This window comes from Bombus bifarius, unplaced genomic scaffold (assembly GCF_011952205.1).
Source record: "Bombus bifarius isolate JDL3187 unplaced genomic scaffold, Bbif_JDL3187 scf7180000009507_frag, whole genome shotgun sequence".
Lineage (NCBI taxonomy): Eukaryota > Metazoa > Arthropoda > Insecta > Hymenoptera > Apidae > Bombus > Bombus bifarius.
In genome coordinates this window covers 1-19640 of record NW_022885165.1, presented here as the reverse complement: position 1 = coordinate 19640, position 19640 = coordinate 1, and the positions used below count along the sequence as shown (strand labels likewise).

General features: G+C 45.7%; 3 protein-coding genes across 3 annotated transcripts; 2 read left to right on the top strand and 1 right to left on the bottom strand.

The window, feature by feature from the left end:
• Positions 1 to 5409: 5409 nt before the first annotated feature.
• Positions 5410 to 6153, top strand: LOC117215298. The gene has a single exon (XM_033461674.1). The coding sequence runs from the start codon at positions 5410 to 5412 to the stop codon at positions 6151 to 6153; it is 744 nt and encodes a 247-aa protein (XP_033317565.1).
• Positions 6154 to 6959: 806 nt separating this feature from the next.
• On the top strand, positions 6960 to 9215 carry LOC117215297. The gene is made up of 2 exons (XM_033461673.1): positions 6960 to 7070; positions 7320 to 9215. The coding sequence occupies exons 1-2, from the start codon at positions 6960 to 6962 to the stop codon at positions 9213 to 9215; spliced, it is 2007 nt and encodes a 668-aa protein (XP_033317564.1).
• A 1451-nt stretch (positions 9216 to 10666) lies between these two features.
• LOC117215296 lies at positions 10667 to 14084 on the bottom strand. The gene is made up of 5 exons (XM_033461672.1): positions 13563 to 14084; positions 13310 to 13435; positions 13025 to 13232; positions 10755 to 12847; positions 10667 to 10672 (listed from the first exon to the last, which is right to left on the bottom strand). Exons 1-5 carry the CDS (start codon positions 14082 to 14084, stop codon positions 10667 to 10669), a joined length of 2955 nt encoding a protein of 984 aa, XP_033317563.1.
• Between the last annotated feature and the right edge of the window lie 5556 nt (positions 14085 to 19640).

Genomic DNA, 19640 nt, shown 5'->3' with positions numbered 1-19640 from the left:
GGTGCATCTCACGAACGCACGCTAGTGGGGATGGCGCTGGGCAACGAACGGAAGAATCCCTACGATCAATCACCTTACCTGCATGCGATTGATATCGTTGTATTTCAACAATGTTCCATATACATATACATTAATTTAGTTACTATTCTCTGCTTATTTCATACGAATTTCATAGTCTACATCTACTTTATCTATTATGTGTGTAACTTAAAATCATTGGAATAATTATTTTTGCATCAACATTAATGTACGTGCCAAATAATACGTGCAGTACACCTTCCTACGCTATTGATTATTACCTGTAAATGAAGAATTTTAATATAATGTACAAAATATATAAAATTTAGCATTAAAATTGTCGCACATATATTTAACAATTAATTGGATTGAAGTATTTTTCAAAAATTCTTAGAATGTAAGGCCAACGTAAGATTTTACACGGAACTAGTTTCCATTTTCGCGCGTAAGACTACGTCATAAAGACAGGGGAGAGGGTATAGAAAGCGGACTTCAGACGCGCAGCGTAGACTTCCCTTAGTCATCTTACGACTGTGCTGTGAGGAGGGTGTTTTGCTCGGTGGTTTCAAATCCTTTGTATGCAGTTGTGTGAATCTCTTCTGTTTTGTTCTACAACAAACACGAGCCGGATACAGGTTGGTATACTTTTTACTTATTCAATAATTAGGCGAAATAGTTGAGAAAGCATGCCGAGGACAAAGAAGGGACTTTCAAAAACTAAAGCCGACAAGCCAGAAACTGAACGGTTACTAACTTGGATTGACGAAGTTCGCCGCAAAAGATCAAAGTGTCGCCGAAAGCGCAGACGCTATTTACGGATTGAAGCAATGCTGACGTGCGCTCTTTCCAAAGCTAAAAATGATTTACGCATCCGGCGATTATCAGCAGCTTCAAAATGGCAGAAATTTAAAAAACAATGCTTGAAGAACAAGGTAAATTATACAAATTATGAACTCTACAATGGTGAGGACACGGTAAATCCGGGATCGTCTCAACAGAATCCCCGGGAGGAGCCATCGTGTCCTGAAGTGGGCAGTTTAGACGATGTCGTGTCTACGTTGGCAGAAATAAAAGTAACGTTACAACGCTGAAGTAGCGGGAAAAATGCAAGCGATCAGGTTTGGAAGACCTAACTGTGACAAGAGGATTTCTCGCATCGTTTTATCTACCAAATGCGTAGAGATTTCAACAACTAAATGGAATCTCGAGCGATTACGGAGCACCGTGTATTACGTCGGTGCTGCAAGAATAGAAATCGCATTACTATCTTGATGTATATATGGATATTTTTTGTTTGCAGTCTCACCGTACGAGATGGCATTGGGACAAGCGGAGGGAGTTGGTGTTTGCAGCGATGCTGAAGAGTACTGCACGCTCGAGGACCCCATGTTCTCCAGTCTCTGCGCCTTTCATTGGTTTGGTTTATATATTATATTATATGTATTGATTTCGTAATATACGTAATAATGAGCGTTCGAGGTATGTTCGAAGAGTGTTTGATCCGATATTTTTTATTTTCAGAAATATATACTTTGTATGTTTTATAGTTTGAAGAAAATTTGTATAGTACATTTTAGCTTGTAGATTTAGTAGTATCGTTTCTAATATTCGCTGCATTATTCTGTACGTCAAGATTTTGTATATTTGCTTAATGTTGATTAACAGTTTTGTAGACTTTAAGAAATGAAATGAAATTAATAAAATTTGGAAAGTGTTTACAGTTTTTCTGCAATCTTCTAGTTCATATTAATGGCAAAAATGCTTTTCTGCCTCGCATACTACACATAACGAAATTCTGTCGCAGGCAAGAGACCCGTACATGTACCCAGGCTGTTGGCCGTCATCGGCAACATTATTTGGCCTGTCTCTGTATGAGATAAGGAACGACGAGAGAGGATTGGTACGGCATAAAGAAGGTGGGAAATGTCTTTCTTTTTAGAAAATCGTGCATGAAGATTTCTGGCTGATGAATGGGTTGCACCGTGATCAAGTTGTACATAAACGTCTCATCACTCCGCGCTTCCGTATCTTGAACATCCAAGCATCAACTAATTCGAAAATTGTCTGACGCGCGAAACTCATAGGCTTATTGCCCCCCCCCTAACGCCAATTCAATACTCAGGAAATATTAGGACTGGCTAGAACTGGAGAACGCGTGTAGGGGTGCAACTGAGGTTAATTCATAAGAGAATCCTGGAGCACCACTGTCATAAGCGTCGGGTAGTCATCCTGGAGTTTTAGTCCGTAAGAGTCCGACACTACTCTGCTGTTACGCAATTACTGCAGCAGTGGAGTGTCCATGAGGTTTTCTCCACGTAAAAAAAAAAAAATTTGTATGTGAGTTACTCTGGCTTATCAATATGCCCTGTTCAAAGTTAGCCAAGCTGAATACTGTCACAGTCCTCTATTTTCCATAATAAGAGCTGTAGGGGATCGAATAATGAGACTACCAATATGTGTACTCGTTAGTGTATTTAAAACAGATCTTGTCGCGAAACGATATCTATACAGACGTGTAGTCACAGTTTATACTGAATCGTTTGCGATGACGTTCGTTTAGTCATAATCGTCAGAATAGCGTCAAAAGATACAAATTCGTCTTGTTTTACGGTTACATGTAGCGGCGCCATTGTGTTGCCCGGAGCTTATAATTCCTTGCAATACCTCTTGATTTTCCGAAGCAAAACAACAACATGGTTTGAAGCAAATTCTAACTCTTGTGCCGCTACAGATCTTTTTAAGGCATGGATAAATTGAATGCATCTTTGTTGAGTCTAGATGATCCAGAATGGCGAACTACCGCAAGTAGAGCAACTAATCGAAATACTAGACATGCACATATACGTAATATGTTTAACATGGATAGGGAATTGTTTTGAAATTTAACAATCATTGCAGTAATTACATCGGTTCGGAAGTCGTATTACTAGATACTAATTGTAATATCGTAAAGTAATTCGAATTAGAAATCAGTTGAAAATAGAAAAACCGTGTACGTCGTGATTCTGTGGTTCGTTTACATTTAAGAGTGCCTACGTGACTAAAGGCACGTAGTTGGCAGTTCTTACATAGGTATGAGGGAAACAATAGACAACGTTAGAAGAAGGACGGTTTCGCTACGCAAGGCGAGTCGAAAAGTGTGCGTGTTGCGAGAATCAGAGCTAATTGAGTCGTCGAAGATTAGAGTCGTTAGAGGTATCGAGTCGTCGAAGAGTAGAGTTGTGAGAATTGATAGAGTTGTTAGAGAGAGCGAGTGTGTGTGTGTTAGATTCGTTGTGACGAGAGTGGTCAAATAACTGTAAAGTTATTTGATATAGATACGAGTATTGCATTTAGTTTCCGTTAAATAAATATCGTTTCCTGTCCAATTTATATATGTATATTCAATTTAATATTAATAAGTTGCAAGTAATCGGGAAAAAATTTCTATCCTTATTTTCCGATATTACATTATTTTCACAGATTTCAATTCACTTATCCATTGATTGATATTAGGACAAATGCGGAACTTCGCATCTTGTTAGATTAACAAATAAAATGTATTGTTCCTGATAAATGGTATGCAGAATAGTATTGGAAATAAAAGACTGGTTTATATTACAGTTCAAGTGACTGATAGTAGGAAAGCAGTGATGGAAAGTGAGGCAACGTATTATAAAATTGAATCCCTAATTCTAGCATGTAGATAGTATTTTGAGTGTGGACGGAGGACAAAATTATGCCCTAGCCGGTCGACTTGCAACCATAAAGCGCGAACTCGATGAATACGAAGCGTCTGGGAAGGCAAACAGAATCTTCCTAACATCTTGCCGCAGCTCGTTCGATGAACTTTGGAGGAGGATACTCGCGGTTCAAGAAGAGTTAGATGGGTTAGATGAGGGGGAAGATGCGCGTGTAGCTTCGTTGTCGCAAGAGCATCGGGAGCTTGACGTGCGGTTCCTAGGTCTCTTTGAGCAAATGTCAGCAACAACCCCGTCGACAACAAAAACAGGCGAGACATGCCGGAAACCAGAGCCGACCACCTTTCCAGAGGTCCGCGTGCCCCAATTCGACGGTGCCCTCGAGAACTGAACCTATTTCTACGACACGTTCTCATCCATAGTGGACCGTAACGAAAGTTTGCCGAATATCCAAAAGTTCCAGCATCTACGCTCATCTATAACTGGACGGGCCGCACAGAGTATCCAGTCATTAGTACTCACAGAGGCCAACTATCCCATCGCGCTTGACACACTGACGGATAAGTTCAATTGCCCCCTCCAAATCTGCATGCGCCATTGGAATTTGATGCGCAACTATCCGGAAATCAAAAAGGAAACTCCAGAAGCCCTAGAGGATTTTTTGGAAACCATCAGCGTAAATCTAAAGGCGCTCGAACACCTAAAAGGGCCCGTCACATCAAATATAGCGATTATCGAATTGATCGCGTCGAAATTGCCCTCGTCCAGCCTGCGTAAATGGCAACGCACACTGCCCCGCCAGCAGGTGCCATCCTATCAGCATCTGATACACTTTCTCAAAACACGGGCGAACGGGACTCAATTCCTCTCTAAAGCGAAGGAATCAAAAGAGTCAATCCACAAACACCACAGTCAGCGAACAAGCATACCGCATGGGCGAACCCTTGCTACAACCAGCAGAACGGTAGTGTGTCCGACCTGCAACGGACCTCACGATATCAGACACTGTAAAATCTTCAAGGCCAAATCATCGACCAAACGTTTTCAGATCGTGAAGAAGGCATCGTTGTGTATAAATTGCCTAGGCAGAGGACATTCGCCGACACAGAGTACATCGGGTTCGTGTCGTATCTGCGGTCACCGACACCATACTTACCTACACCGCGAACAAACCCAGGTAGACTCACGGTCGTCGAGCGGTCGATCTTCGAGCGGTCGATCGTCGAGCGGTCGATCGGCAAGCGATTGGTCGCCGAGCAGTCGGTCGTCGGACAGTCGCTCATCGAGCGGTCGGACGTCGGGCAGTCGCGCACCGAGCGGTCGGTCGTCGGGTAGTCGTTCATCACACAAGCGAGCCTCCACCGAACAATCACCATCTGGATCATCGAAATCGCGGTCGTCCCACAAGTCGAGACGAACATCCGACACTTCACGGAAACATACATCTTCAGCTCCAAGAGGTACGAAAGGGCATGCCTCGTATGTGTCACGCTCAGCCCGGATCAAGAACACCACCCCTACCTCCTCGTCCAAGTCCCAACCGGGGCAAAACTGACTGTCCGAGACTACGACAGCAAGGGGGATCGGACTAACAAACACATCTCCCCACAGCCCTCTGCATCATGATCTGTTGGCCACAGCACAGATCAAGGTTTTGAACAAACAGGTACAACCAATCCGAGCCCGAGCCTTACTCGACACTGGGACGAGCATGAACTTCATGACCGACAAGCTCGCGAATTCCCTCGGTATAAAACAAAGGAGATGTGCGATCCAGATCGGAGCCCTCGACAATTTGAGCACAACGGCAAAACGATACACCACGGCCACAATCACGTCGACGGACGGCAAGTATAAGAAAACATTGAGATTTCTTGTTATCCCGGCCATGTCGACTTTCATACCAAGCGAGCCCATCGACCCCTCGAGTCTGGGATTACCCAGAAATATTCAATTAGCCGATCCACAATTCCATTGCCCAGCCCCGATCGATGTCTTACTTAGTACCGGATCATCATTTGCGTCGCTGTGCATAGGGCAGGTCAATCTGGCGCAACCAGGCGAACCTGAACTACGTCTACAAAAAACACGGTTCGACTGGGTAATCGGGGGGAGTCCAACGTCCCAAACCGCGATAAATACGTTCCACGCAACCACAACGGCTCTGCAAGAGGACCTCGCACGGTTTTGGGAGATCGACGAGGGACCGGCCACTACTCATCTTTCGGAATCTGAACGACTATGTGAAGAACATTTCCGAAACCATGTCCGACGAACCAAGGAAGGCAGATACATCGTTGCATTATCATTCAACGAAAAGATTTCCTCACTAGGGTCATCGAAGGCCGCTGCAATGAGCAGGCTCGCCTCTCTTCATCGTCGATTCCAACGCGACAAACAATATGAAACCGCGTATAGTGCTGTGATCCAAGAATATTTAGACTTGGGTCAATGACGAAGATCAACACGGATCACGCCACCGGCTACGGATATTATTTACCACATCACGGCGTGATCAAGGAATCGAGCGACACCACCAAGCTCCGGGTTGTGTTCGACGGCTCAGCATCAAGTACCACGGGAGTGTCTCTAAACGACGCCCTTCATACGGACCCGAAATTACAAGAAGACCTGAGAAACATCCTATTGAGATTCCGGTCATTTCAATATGTCCTTACCGGCGACATCGAGAAAATGTACCGTCAATTCATCCTACGTCCAGAAGATCGTCCTTATCAAAAGATTCTGTGGCGTGCCGACAACGGAGAGATCGAAACATACCGACTCAACACCGTAACGTTCGGTCTATCCGCAGCCCCGTATCTGGCCATCCGATGTCTCAAACAGTTGGCAGAAGACGAGGGACCTTGATTTCCGAGAGCAGCGCAGATCCTGCGGCGAGACTTCTATGTCGACGATGCGTTGACCGGAGCCGATACGAAGGACGAAGCCTTATCAGTCAGGAATGATCTCACGAAATTACTTAAGCTAGCCGGTCTAAATATCCGCAAATGGGCATCAAACGATCGGGATCTGCTACGAGGGCTACCTGAAGAAGACACCAACCAGAAATTACATCTCGGTGAGTCATCCACGTTAAAAACACTCGGCGTCTTTTGGGATTCAGCCGACGATGCCATACTCTATTCGGTCAAGACGATCAGTGACACTTCCCGAGTCACAAAGCGATCAATCAGTTCAGTCATCGCACAAATCTATGATCCACTAGGATTGCTCGCGCCGGTAATCGTTCGAGCAAAAATGATTTTGCAACAAGTCTGGACATTGAAGGTAGATCGAGACGAATCCCTTCCGACAGACGTACACACAGAATGGATCAAATACCACACCCAATTGCCGTTGTTAAATGTGGTAAGGTTCCCTCGGAAGACCATCATTGAATCCGCAACGAAAATTGAGCTACGCGGATTCTGTGACGCTAGCGAAAGGGCATATGGGGCGTGCGTCTACGTGCGGACGACGGACCGAAAGAACAATATTTGGACTCGACTCCTCACGGCGCGGTCGAAGGTAGCGCCGCTCAAATCGCTGTCCATACCACGTCTCGAATTAAGCTCGAATTAACTTATTTTGACGTTCTTGATTTCGTCAATACGACAGGCCCTGGCGACCAAGATATCGCGGATAGTATACTGGACTGACTCCACCATCGTGCTCCATTGGATCAGGTCTTCGTCGCACACCTTGAAAACATTTGTGGCGAATCGAGTCGCTGAGATACAGACCAAGACCAATACCTCCGACTGGCGTCATGTGCCTACCGACGATAATCCAGCGGATCTCATCTCCCGAGGCCAGACGCCCAAGGAATTCCTATGTCCGTCCATTTGGAAAAACGATCCAAGGTGGCTCCTGCAAAGCGAAAACTATTGGCCGGTCTGGAGCCCGACACCGGTAGTCGACCTCCCGGAGCAAAAGAAGACGATCTGTCTGAGGACGAATATTAGCGACAACACACTCCTCCATCGTTACTCGTCTTGGCCAAGACTAATAAGAATCGTCGCCCGGTGTCTTCGATGGAGACATAAGCAACACCTATCTGCCCATCTCACCACAGACGAACTGACTGCAGCGCACAACAGACTAATAAAAATATTACAATCCAGTCGTTTCGCGCCTGAAATTCGGATCCTCCAGAAAAGTCGAAGCGAGGATGTTGGAGGGAAACTACAGCCATTAAACCCCTTCCTCGACGAAGATGGGCTACTCCGGGTAAGAGGACGACTAACCAACTCCGCCATACCCTTCAGCCAAAAACACCCGATCATCCTACCGAAATCCCCGGTGACAGAGCTAATTATAGAGCAAGAGCACCGGAACAATCATCACACAGGGACACAAGCTACACTATACGCGGCGAGACTGCGCTATTGGCCGATCGACGGTCGTAGCCAGGTATGGCGCACTCTCAGAAGGTGCGTCCGATGCTGCAGAGCCAACCCTCCACCAGTGGAATACTTGATGGGTGATTTGCCAGAGGCGCGTATTACCGAATCGCGGCCGTTCACGAACGTCGGAATCGACTACTGCGGCCCATTCTACATCAAGGAGAGGAGGGACCGCAACCGACGTAAAATCAAGACGTACGCCGCCATATTCGTTTGTCTGGCGACAAAGGCGGTCCACGTAGAGTTAGTCAGCGACCTAACCACCGACGCCTTCTTGGCCGCGCTACGCCGTTTCATCTCGCGGCGAGGATACTGCGCAACGATCCTCACCGACAACGGCACCAATTTCATCGGGGCTAATCGGCAGCTGCAAGAACTCCGGACCCTATTGCAGTCCGACGACCACCAGGATAGGGTACAGAATTTTCTCGCCGACCGACAAATACAATGGCGTTTTAATCCTCCGAACTCACCACATTTTGGCGGCTTATGGGAAGCCGCGGTTAAAGCGTTCAAACGCCATCTCATCCGCGTGGTCGGCACGGAGCTCCTGACCTTTGAGCACCTCAACACCCTTGTGATCGAAATTGAAGCCATTCTCAATTCACGCCCACTGACTCCCATCTCATCCGATCCGAAAGATCCTCCTGTCCTCACTCCCGGACATTTTCTGATCGGTGACACACTAACCAGTTTACGGGAGCGTGATTTCAGGACAGTTCCATCAGGCCGGCTATCCAGTTGGCAGCGCATTCACCAGATTAAGCAGCACTGCTGGAGCAGATGGTATCGAGAATACCTAAATGAGCTAACCCGCCGCAACAAATGGGACAAGGGCAAACATAACATTCGTGAAGGCACCGTAGTAATCCTCAGGGAGGATAACGTACCCTCTATGCAGTGGCCTTTGGGCCGCGTAATCAAGATCCATCCAGGAGCCGACGGAATCATCCGGACCGCTACCGCGCAGGCGGCAACAAGCATCCTCGACTGCGGTGTCAAAAGACTGGTCCCCTTGCCCATCCACCCAGATCCAGACGAGGCCGAACGTCCACACGGAGCGAAGGAGGTCACCAACGACACACCTGACTCCACAGCCAGAATTTGATCGGTGCCCTCTCAACGGGGGGAGGATGTTACGCCGCCTAAAACATCTGCACGCCAGCCCGGGCGACCGGACAACAACCGACCTGCGTAACGTCACTTCGATCCTCAATAAACTTAAGGACCCACCATAACTTTCATTTCCCTGTATTGTTTCGCCCTGTGTCTTCAACCCGTTTGTCTTGAAGAATTTCTAAAGCTTAAAAATATTCTCGAGACACAGTCGGTTTTTAGAGAGGTCCTTGGGTTTATTAGTCGCACTTAAAACACGGAGAAAGCGGGTATGCACCCATTAGGAAAATCCGAATAGCCCTGTAATAAAACAAGCTAGGTTTTTCTCACGCTCACAGTCATCTATCCACCACGATGGTTGTTTCGATCGTTCGCGGAGAGACGCGATCGCGAGATATCACGTCAACGAGAGTTGTAAGTTCCCGTTACGATTAAATAATCGACGCCACGAACTGATCGATTCCCTTATTTCGATTAGGATAATAAGGGTAGTTCAATGAATTCCACAGATTTAACACAAATAAATTAACGTTTATTTTAACAAATTATCAACTAGGAAGACATAAAGAGAACAACAAAAAGAAATGTAACTGCGTTTTGCTTGTTAAGTAATGCGCGATATAAGAGATGTGTTGACGGTTCGGCTTCTCGAAGAGTTCTGCTCGCCTTTCGATTTTTCCCGCTTTTTATGGAAGGCGACCCCCACTACGTTCGAACCACGCCACATTCTTTTACGCGAGGTAAAATAACGGCCACGAATCGACGTTTCTGGAGGTCGCCCTGCTTAATGAACCATGCGCTTGCCACTACAATGTTTGTTTGCCGGGCAGCCGCGACGATCCATCTGCGACATTATAGTGCCGCGAACGACAGTTAAGAATATGATCTATGGTAAGCCGCATGGCGTAACATTCTCCCCCCGTTGAGAGGGTACCGATCAAGTTAGGTTGAAGTTCCCATCTTAGTTCGTCTCGGTGGCTAGTTGTTCGGATTTCTCTAAATCGGTTTGAATTGGCAGTGGGACAAGCCTTTTGACGGCCCGATCCAAAACGCTCTTTGCCGTCTGAACTGTAGCTGTCCGGATGACACCATCGGCGCCTGGATGAACCTTGATAACTCGGCCCAGAGGCCAATGCATGGAGGGAACGTTGTCCTCTCTGAGGATGACGATTGTGCCCTTTTGGATGCCGTGTCCACCCTTGCTCCACTTATTGCGGTTGGTTAGCTCGTTCAAATACTCCTTATGCCAGCGGTTCCAAAAATGCTGTTTAAGCTGTTGGATATGCTGCCATCTGGAGAGTCGGTTCGATGGAATGTCTCTGAAATCTCGATCACGTAAGCACATTAGTGAATCGCCAATGAGGAAATGTCCGGGAGTGAGGACTAGGAGATCATTTGGATCGGTGGAGATAAGAGTTAGCGGGCGGGAATTGAGGACTGCTTCTATTTCTATGATAAGAGTATTCAATTGTTCAGAGGTGAGTAACTCGTTGCCGGCTACACGCCTGAGGTGGCGTTTAAATGACTTCACCGCTGCTTCCCATAGCCCACCGAAATGCGGTGAATGAGGGGGAATGAAGCGCCATTCGATTTGTTTGTCGGCTAAAAATGCGGTTACTTTTTCTTTGTGATCGTCCGATTGTAATAAATCATGAAGCTCTCGTAATTCGTTGCTTGCTCCTCTGAAGTTGGTGCCGTTATCAGAATGGATGGTGGAGCAATACCCTCGTCGAGCGATAAATCTGCGAAGAGCGGCGATGAAGGCTTCGCTAGTGAGATCGTCAACAAGCTCGATGTGTACCGCTTTAATTGCTAGGCATACGAAAATGGCTACGTATACCTTTATCTGACGACGGTTACGATCTCGTTTTTCTTTGATGTGGAACGGCCCGCAGTAATCGACGCCGACGTTTGTGAATGGGCGAGATTCCGTTACTCGCGCCTCCGGCAGATTACCCATCACGTATTCTACCGGCGGTGGTTGAGCGCGGCAGCAGCGGACGCAGCCTTTGATCGCCCGCCATACTTGACTTCGACCGTCGACGGGCCAGTATCTTTGTCTTACTGCGTATAATGTAGCCTGCGTTCCGGAGTGCATGTGGATCTTGTGCTCGTGTTCTATGATGCGTGTTGTAACGGATGACTTAGGTAATACTATGGGATGTTTCTGGGCGAAGGTCATCGACGAATGACTGAGTCGACCCCCGACTCGCAATATTCCTTCCTTGTCTATGAATGGATTGAGTCGCGTGAGCTTACCCTTTATCGCCGCGTTCCGATCTTTTTGGAGTGTACGAATTTCCTCGGAGAGATGGATGTTTTGCAACAATTTTATCAGCTTATTGTGCGTTATGCGTAATTCGGTAACGGTTAGGGGTGCCGCTCGGTTCTTTTTCTGTTTCCAACGGAGGCAACGAGCTATGATTCGTATCAACTTGGGCCAGGATGAATACCTTTGCAACAAACTGTAATCGGAGGGGTTTGCGGACAGACAAATCGCCCCTTTCTGCTCCGGTAGTTCAATTTGCGGTGTTAGATCCCATGTCGGCCAATAGCCTTCCGACTGGTAGAGCCATGCAGGACCGTGCTGCCAGATGGTTGGGCGCAGAAACTCTTCGGGTGTTTGGCCGCGTGATATTAAGTCCGCCGGATTGTCGTCGGTAGGAACGTGGCGCCAATCGCGGATGCTGGTTTTTGTTTGAATTTCGGAGACTCTGTTAGCGACGAATGTTTTAAGGGTGTGAGGTGATGTATTGAGCCAATGGAGGACGATAGTGGAATCGGTCCAATAGATAGTTCGAGTAATTTTATGTGATAGGGCTTGTTGTACTGTCGACATCAGGGACGTAAGAAGGAGTGCTCCGCTCAGCTCGAGCCGAGGAATGGTCTGGCACTTGAGGGGGGCGACTTTCGATTTTGCGGTTAAAAGTTGGGTCCAAACACGGCCGTTGGTGTTAAGGGTTCGGAGATAAACACAGGCTCCGTAAGCCTTTTCGCTGGCATCGCAGAAACCATGCAGTTCAATTTCTATTGCGGACTCGATTATTGCCTTGCGTGGGAACCTGACGTTGTTTAATAAGGGTAATTGGGCATAGTACCTTTCCCACTCTCTATGTAACTCGATCGGAAGTGATTCATCCCAATCGATTTTCGACGACCATATTCGTTGAAGTAGCATCTTGGCCCGAACAATCACCGGTGCGAGCAGACCGAGCGGATCGTAAATTTTTGCAATCTCCGAGCTGATGATTCGTTTCGTGACTCGGGAGGGCGTGGGTTTGACTTCGACCGAGTAAAGAATAGAGTCGTCGGATGAATTCCAAAACACCCCCAGCGTCTTCAAGGTTTGCGAGTCGCCCAAAAAATGTTGGTGATTTGTTTCTTCCAAGGAAAGTCCGTGTAATAAGTCATTATCGTTTGACGCCCATTTTCGTATGTTTAAGCCGGCCAGTTGAAGTAAATTGGTGAGTTCTGTTCTGAGCGTGAGGGCTTCGTCCTTCGTTTCAGCTCCGGTGAGAGCGTCGTCGACGTAGAAATCCCGCTGCAGTACCTGTGCTGCACGTGGAAATCGATGTCCTTCGTCCTCTGCCAGTTGCTTGAGGCACCGAATAGCTAGATACGGTGCTGCGGATAAACCGAACGTTACAGTGTTAAGCTCATATGTTTCTGTTTCTCCACTCGCGCTGCGCCATAATATCCTTTGATATTTCCGATCCTCTGGTCGTACGAGGAATTGCCGATACATTTTCTCGATGTCGCCAGTGAGTACGTATTGATGAGCGCGGAATCTAATTAATATACAAAATAAATCTTCCTGTAACTTGGGTCCTGTGTGAAGTGTATCGTTTAAGGAGGTTCCGGTAGTGCTTGGTGCCGATCCGTCGAAAACTACACGGAGTTTGGTGGTTTGACTCGATGCTTTGGTCACGCCATGATGGGGTAAATAGTATCCGTTGTCGTCGGAGTGGTTGTCATTGACCTTCGTCATGTGTCCCAACGCCAGGTATTCCTGTATTACCGTTCGATATTCTGATTCGAAGCGTTTGTCGTGCTGGAATCGGCGATTGAGTGAGGCGAGTCGTTTACTCGCCAGCGTTTTAGAGGATCCGAGTGACTGAAGCTGATCGTTGAAAGGTAGAGCGACGATGTATCGTCCTTCGCTGGTGCGTCGGGTGTGGGCTTGGAAGTGTTCTTCGTATCGTCGATCTGCCTCTGAGATATGTTTAATTGAGGGTCCTTCATCGATTTCCCAAAACCGCGCGAGGTCTGCTTGTACGGTCGTCGTGGATGTGTGAAATATGTTTGTCGCGGTTTGGGAAGTTGGACTCCCCCCGATTACCCATCCGAATCGCGTCTTTTGCAGACGCAGTCCAGGCTCGTCTGGCTGCGTGAGGTTGACTTGTCCCACACACATCGACGCGAGTGTTGAACCTGAGCTTAGTAGTACATCTATCGGAGCTGGTAAATGAAATCGTGGATCGGCCAATTTGAGACTTTTTGGTATCTCAAGTGTCGAACGATCGATGGGTTCGCTGGGAATGAAGGTTGATATGGTTGGAATGACAAGGAACGTTAATGTCCGCGTGTATGTACCGTCAGTGGAAGTGATCGTGGTCGTGATGTGTCGCTTAGAAGTCGTTGTCAAGGTATCTAGAGCTCCGATCGGGACCGAACATTTGTTTTGCCTTATCTTTAGCGATTTTGCTAATTCCTCGGTAATGAAATTCATACTGGATCCGGTGTCGAGCAACGCTCGACGACGGATTGGTTGCTGTTTATCATTCAAAATGTTAATCTGCGCTGTGATGACTAGATCATTGGACAGTAATTCGGATGCTATTGGTCTGATATGTTCGGTCATCAACGGAGTCGTCGATCGTCGGCGTCATTGGTTGTGTGTTCGTTTGTCACTGGGCGGTGGACTTGGAGACGCGGCTGTTCGTGGTGTTTCCGATCTGTGGTCTGTTGTGTGCTTTTTGCGACGAGTGGGTGATACGTAGGGCGGCAAAGAAGGTGTTGTGGATCGGCTATTTGATGGGGAAGATTTCGGGCTGGACGTGCTGGAACGAGACCCTGAATGGCGTTTTGTCCTATGCAGCATTGTATGATGTCGTTCTCCGCATACGCGACATGATCTTGCGAAACAATGCTTCGTTGTGTGCCCTTTCTCGAGGCAGTTGGGGCATAGTGATGCTCTTTTGACCTCCCGAATGCGTTCGCGAAGGGATTTGGTTTTGAAGGTGTCACATCTCCAAATGGGGTGTGGTCCTTGACAGGTGGGGCATGTTGGAGTAACCTATGTCGCCGTACGTGCATGCCCTCGTGATGCGCGTTGACGGACCGGAGTAGTTTGTTCCGGTGATTCTCTTGTTTGTCTGACCCTGGTGATCGGTCTGGAGCTTCGTGCTAATCTCTCTAGGAAGTTTAGTAAATGAATGTACGGAGGCACCTCGTTATTGGGCAGCGTCATTTCCCATTGCTTTTGGATACTTAGTGGTATTTTCGAGAGGATGAGGCTGTTGAGCGTAGCACTGGTATCGAGGTAGGATTCTCCTAATTTGTTCAATGCATATATGTGTTGTTTCAATGTGTGGACTAAGCGCCTTAATTCCGTTGGAGATTCCTTGGTTATCCTTGGATAATCAATTATTGCCATGCAGTGACTGAAAGCTGTGTATCGTGTACATTCAAAACTCTCCTTGAGAACGGCTATAGCCTAACTGTAGTTTACATTACTAAGGGGTAACGCGTTTAAACAATCGGCTGCTTCTCCTTGCAGGGCGGACTGCAGGTAATGGAATTTTTGTATGTCAGTGAGACTAGGATTTTTATCGCTTGTGGAGGAAAAGGTATCATAAAACGTGTTCCATTTTTCTAAGCTTCCGTCAAAAGTAGGGAGCCGAAGATCTGGTAATTTAATGGATATCGGATTTAAACTTGCGGATGATGCACAGGTTGGAAGGTTTATGGATGTCGACGGCGAAGCTGTTTGCGCGTTCCTCAGAAGATTTTGTAGCCTTGTGTCTACCGCGACGTACTGGTCCCTTATTTCGAAGCCGCGTGCTTGTTCCTCCTCGTCTAATACTTCTAATTCGAGTTGGATCGCTTCGAATTGACTCGCAACTTCGGTCAGTTGTTTCTCGTAATTCGTTAATAAGGAGTTTTGCTGACTGTCGGATTGCTCGTACTCGTCCAGTCGGTTCGATAAGTATGTGAATCGGCCGCTACAATAGCCTCGTCTCCGACGCAGGGAGATGAGTAGGTCTTCGCTCGTCATCGTTGCCGAGGATAGGAGATGGTCGAAATAAGGAACGAGCTTACCTTACTGTCGTGCTGCGTGAGGTCGCGTGTATGTTTGGTGAGGAACGCCTTGTTCCTTCCCGACGGCCACTCGTTCGGTTGTATTGTTAAGTTGTGAAATTCGTTGCGTTGATGATTGTCCAGCTGCGACGGAAGGCTGCGTGGTTGCGTTCCCTTGCCAATGGGATGTGTTTCTTCGAAGATGACGCGCCTGACGTCACTGGTTTCGCTGTGGTGGAAGCTCCTGCTCCCGCTGCTGGTTTTGATAAAGTCACGTGGCACTGTGTGGTCACTGGTAAGTGCACTCTTCACTGGCACGTGATCCGGCTCGAAGGACCAAAATGTTTCGATCGTTCGCGGAGAGATGCGATCGCGAGATATCACGTCAACGAGAGTTGTAAGTTCCCGTTACGATTAAATAATCGACGCCACGAACTGATCGATTCCCTTATTTCGATTAGGATAATAAGGGTAGTTCAATGAATTCCACAGAATTAACACAAATAAATTAACGTTTATTTTAACAAATTATCAACTAGGAAGACATAAAGAGAACAACAAAAAGAAATGTAACTGCGTTTTGCTTGTTAAGTAATGCGCGATATAAGAGATGTGTTGACGGTTCGGCTTCTCGAAGAGTTCTGCTCGCCTTTCGATTTTTCCCGCTTTTTATGGAAGGCGACCCCCACTACGTTCGGACCACGCCACATTCTTTTACGCGAGGTAAAATAACGGCCACGAATCGACGTTTCTGGAGGTCGCGCTGCTTAATGAACCATGTGCTTGCACTACAATGTTTGTTTGCCGGGCAGCCGCGACGATCCGTCTGCGACATTATAGTGCCGCGATCGACAGTTAAGAATATGATCTATGGTAAGCCGCATGGCGTAACAATGGTAGAAGACTCCCTACTCATCCCTTCGAGCAGTAGTGCAGGTCATGACCAATCGACACCGCGGTTCGTAACCCTCACTTTTCCTAACGAAAGTGGGAACAACGAATCCGCGTTCTTTAGGCACAGGGGCACACCCACACCGAACTTTTCTTCCGTATTAGAAAAAGAGCGACAGACAGTCTAAAAACTAACGCCTAACGCGGCAGTCTACACATAGCGCGAGAGTCGCATACTTCACGCAAATCTTTTGTCGGTTCTCGGTGTTGTCGAACATACATCTTCTCTCGTAAATATATTATAGTGCTAAGTCCATTAATACATTAATTTCCATTATAAGAGCCCTGCTCTAGCGTACATATCTATCGCATCTTCGTGCGACAAGTTGTTAACTATTTATTTCTCTACGTCAGTGTAATCTAAGTGTTGGAAATATATAATTTATAATTCTGTGAATCACAGTGTTATACAAACTCAATCACCCCAATTATCTCAACGGAAATCAGGGGATCGATCAATTCGTGGTGTCGATTGTTATAATCGTAGCTACCGTAATAAATCGTAATAGATTTACGACCCCCGTTGACGTCTCTCCGCACGATTACGTCTCCCCGCAATTGGTCGAAATTTGCATGAGGAACGTATTATAAAATTGAATCCCTAATTATGGCATGTAGATAGTATTTTGAGTGTGGACGGAGGACAAAATTATGCACATTCCTTTTTCAATTCCAAGGAAAAACATCATCGATGAGTCAGTTGTCAAAACACGATGGAAATTGCTCATTGTTAATTGAACAAGTTGGATATAATTACACAAGCTAAAGATTTAACTTGAAATTTGTTTGAAGAAATTTATTTTTGCTTATACCTGATGTCAGGCGCGGTATTAAGTATTATGCTTTTATAACTATTGTTTTAAATATTTTTGTGTTGAAATATTGTCGTTTGGGTGTCTGTTTTGTACTGCAGGAGTACCCGAAATAATTATACTCGTCATGTACAGCTAAACAACTACAGGCAGTTGATCCTATTCCTGGAACGCGTTGGATTCGTGTTTACATGGTACGTTGATTGGAATCACTTAGAGACGGATTACTGGGGGTGTGAGTAATTATGTTTCAGCCAGGCTTGGATAGAGAACGCGTTTAATCGACGTTTAAAGGTCCGCTTAAAATACACATGCTCTGGTAGTTTCTAATTTGATCGTTATAGATGTCGTATACTTTCTGCTAAATCCGTTTTTGGGAGACATTAAGATGAAAAAGGTCATATTTTTAAAGAGGGGGAGAGAGGTGGTATGCTTTGGATAAAGGTAACAATTTTATATGAAGGATGATTATTGTAAACATTGAATATAATTGGGGAAAATTGAGAAACTGGTGTAACTTGTTGTATTATGAGCTACAGGCCTGGTGCTGTGTCTATCTCTTATCACTTTAATACAATGGATGAGACATTTGTATGGCCTTTTTTGATAATGGAAAACGTGTTCGTGCTGTATGTATTCAATAACAGGAAATGGTTCTGCAATTTCAGTAATTCAAAGTACTTGCAGTATAATGATAAGTGTAAATTCGACCAATTGCGGGGAGACGTAATCGCGAGGAGAGACGTCAACGGGGGTCGTAAATCCCCGTTACGATTGTAGCAATCGACACCACGAATTGATCGATCCCCTGATTTCCGTTGAGATAATTGGGGTGATTGAGTTTGTATAACACTGTGATTCTCAGAATTATAAATTATATATTTCCAACACTTAGGTTACACTGACGTAGAGAAATAAATAGTTAACAACTTGTCGCACGAAGATGCGATAGATATGTACGCTAGAGCAGGGCTCTTATAATGGAAAGGAATGTATTAATGGACTTAGCACTATGATGTATTTAGGAGAGAAGATGTATGTTCGACCACACCGAGAACCGACAAAGATTTGCGGGAAGTATGCGACTCTCGCGCTATGTGTAGACTGCCGCGTTAGGCGTTAGTTTTTAGACTGACTGTCGCTCTTTTTTTAATACGGAAGAAAAGTTCGGTGTGGGTGTGCCCCTGTGCCTAAAGAACGCGGATTCGTTGTTCCCACTTTCGTTAGGAAATGTGAGGGTAACGAACCGAGGTGTCGATTGGTCATGACCTGCATTACTGCTCGAAGGGATGAGTAGGGAGTCTCCTACCATCGTGGTGGAGAGATGACTGTGTGCGTGAGAAAAACCTAGCTTGTTTTATTACAGGGCTATTCGGATTTTCCTAATGGATGCATACCCGCTTTCTCCGTGTTTTAAGTGCGACTAATAAACCCAAGGACCTCTCTAAAAACCGACTGTGTTTCGAGAATATTTTTAAGCTTTAGAAATTCTTCAAGACAAACGGATTGAAGACACATGGCGAAACAATACAGGGAAGTGAAAGTTATGGTGGGTCCTTAGGTTTATTGAGGGTCGAAGTGACGTTACGCAGGTCGGTTGTTGTCCGGTCGCGCGGGCTGGCGTGCAGATGTTTTAGGCGGCGTAACAATAAGCATAATACAATATAAATTTGCATTTCATCCGGCTACTGAAGGAAATACTTGTTTGACAATGGAACAGATCATTGCTAAGAAAGGAAGAAACCAACAGATTGTGTATCTATAATCTATTCTAAATTAAGATCATCGTTTCACGTTTAATATTTTAGATCTGCAAAAGGTGATTGACATTTCATTGTGATGACTGTATACATTCAAGTTATATTTGTCCTTGCTACTTTTTGTTATTTGTGAAAGTATGTAGGATGTATAATAGACAAATATAGGGAGGATACAAATAGTCTTAACTCTTCTGCAGAAGGAGAAAGAAAAATAAAGGGTGATAAGGAAATGCATACCATACCATACAAATAATTTCAATATAAAGTCATTTGAAGCATGCTAATGAAAGCATGGTAAGCATGGTAGTGTTAAATTCTTAGAAATATGTAATACCCAAATATGAAATTTGTATTATTTAAGTGTTTCAATATGTTGGGTATTCCTGAGTGGACACTTATAATTTTTGCTTTAGGAAGTTGAAGAAAATTACATTTATGACGTGAATTTTGTAATAAGCCTCCTGCTCTATGGGAAAGCCATATTGTGAAAGCCATCTAAACATGTATGTATTGTTTAAATATTATTGCTTTTATTATACTCATCAAAAAAGAAATAATGTGATGTTAATACAATGAGTCATAAAATGTTCAAAT

Excerpts from the sequence above, each read along its gene's own strand:
- LOC117215298 (XM_033461674.1), top strand. The coding sequence starts at position 5,410 with ATGAACTTCATGACCGACAAGCTCGCGAATTCCCTCGGTATAAAACAA.
- LOC117215297 (XM_033461673.1), top strand. The coding sequence starts at position 6,960 with ATGATTTTGCAACAAGTCTGGACATTGAAGGTAGATCGAGACGAATCC. Across the intron at positions 7,071-7,319 it reads AATTGCCGTTGTTAAATGTG|GCCCTGGCGACCAAGATATC; the intron begins GTAAGGTTCCCT and ends TCAATACGACAG.
- LOC117215296 (XM_033461672.1), bottom strand. The coding sequence starts at position 14,084 with ATGACCGAACATATCAGACCAATAGCATCCGAATTACTGTCCAATGAT. Across the intron at positions 13,233-13,309 it reads ATCCTCTAAAACGCTGGCGA|GAATACCTGGCGTTGGGACA; the intron begins GTAAACGACTCG and ends ACGGTAATACAG. Across the intron at positions 12,848-13,024 it reads GTTACAGGAAGATTTATTTT|CACCGTATCTAGCTATTCGG; the intron begins GTATATTAATTA and ends GTTTATCCGCAG.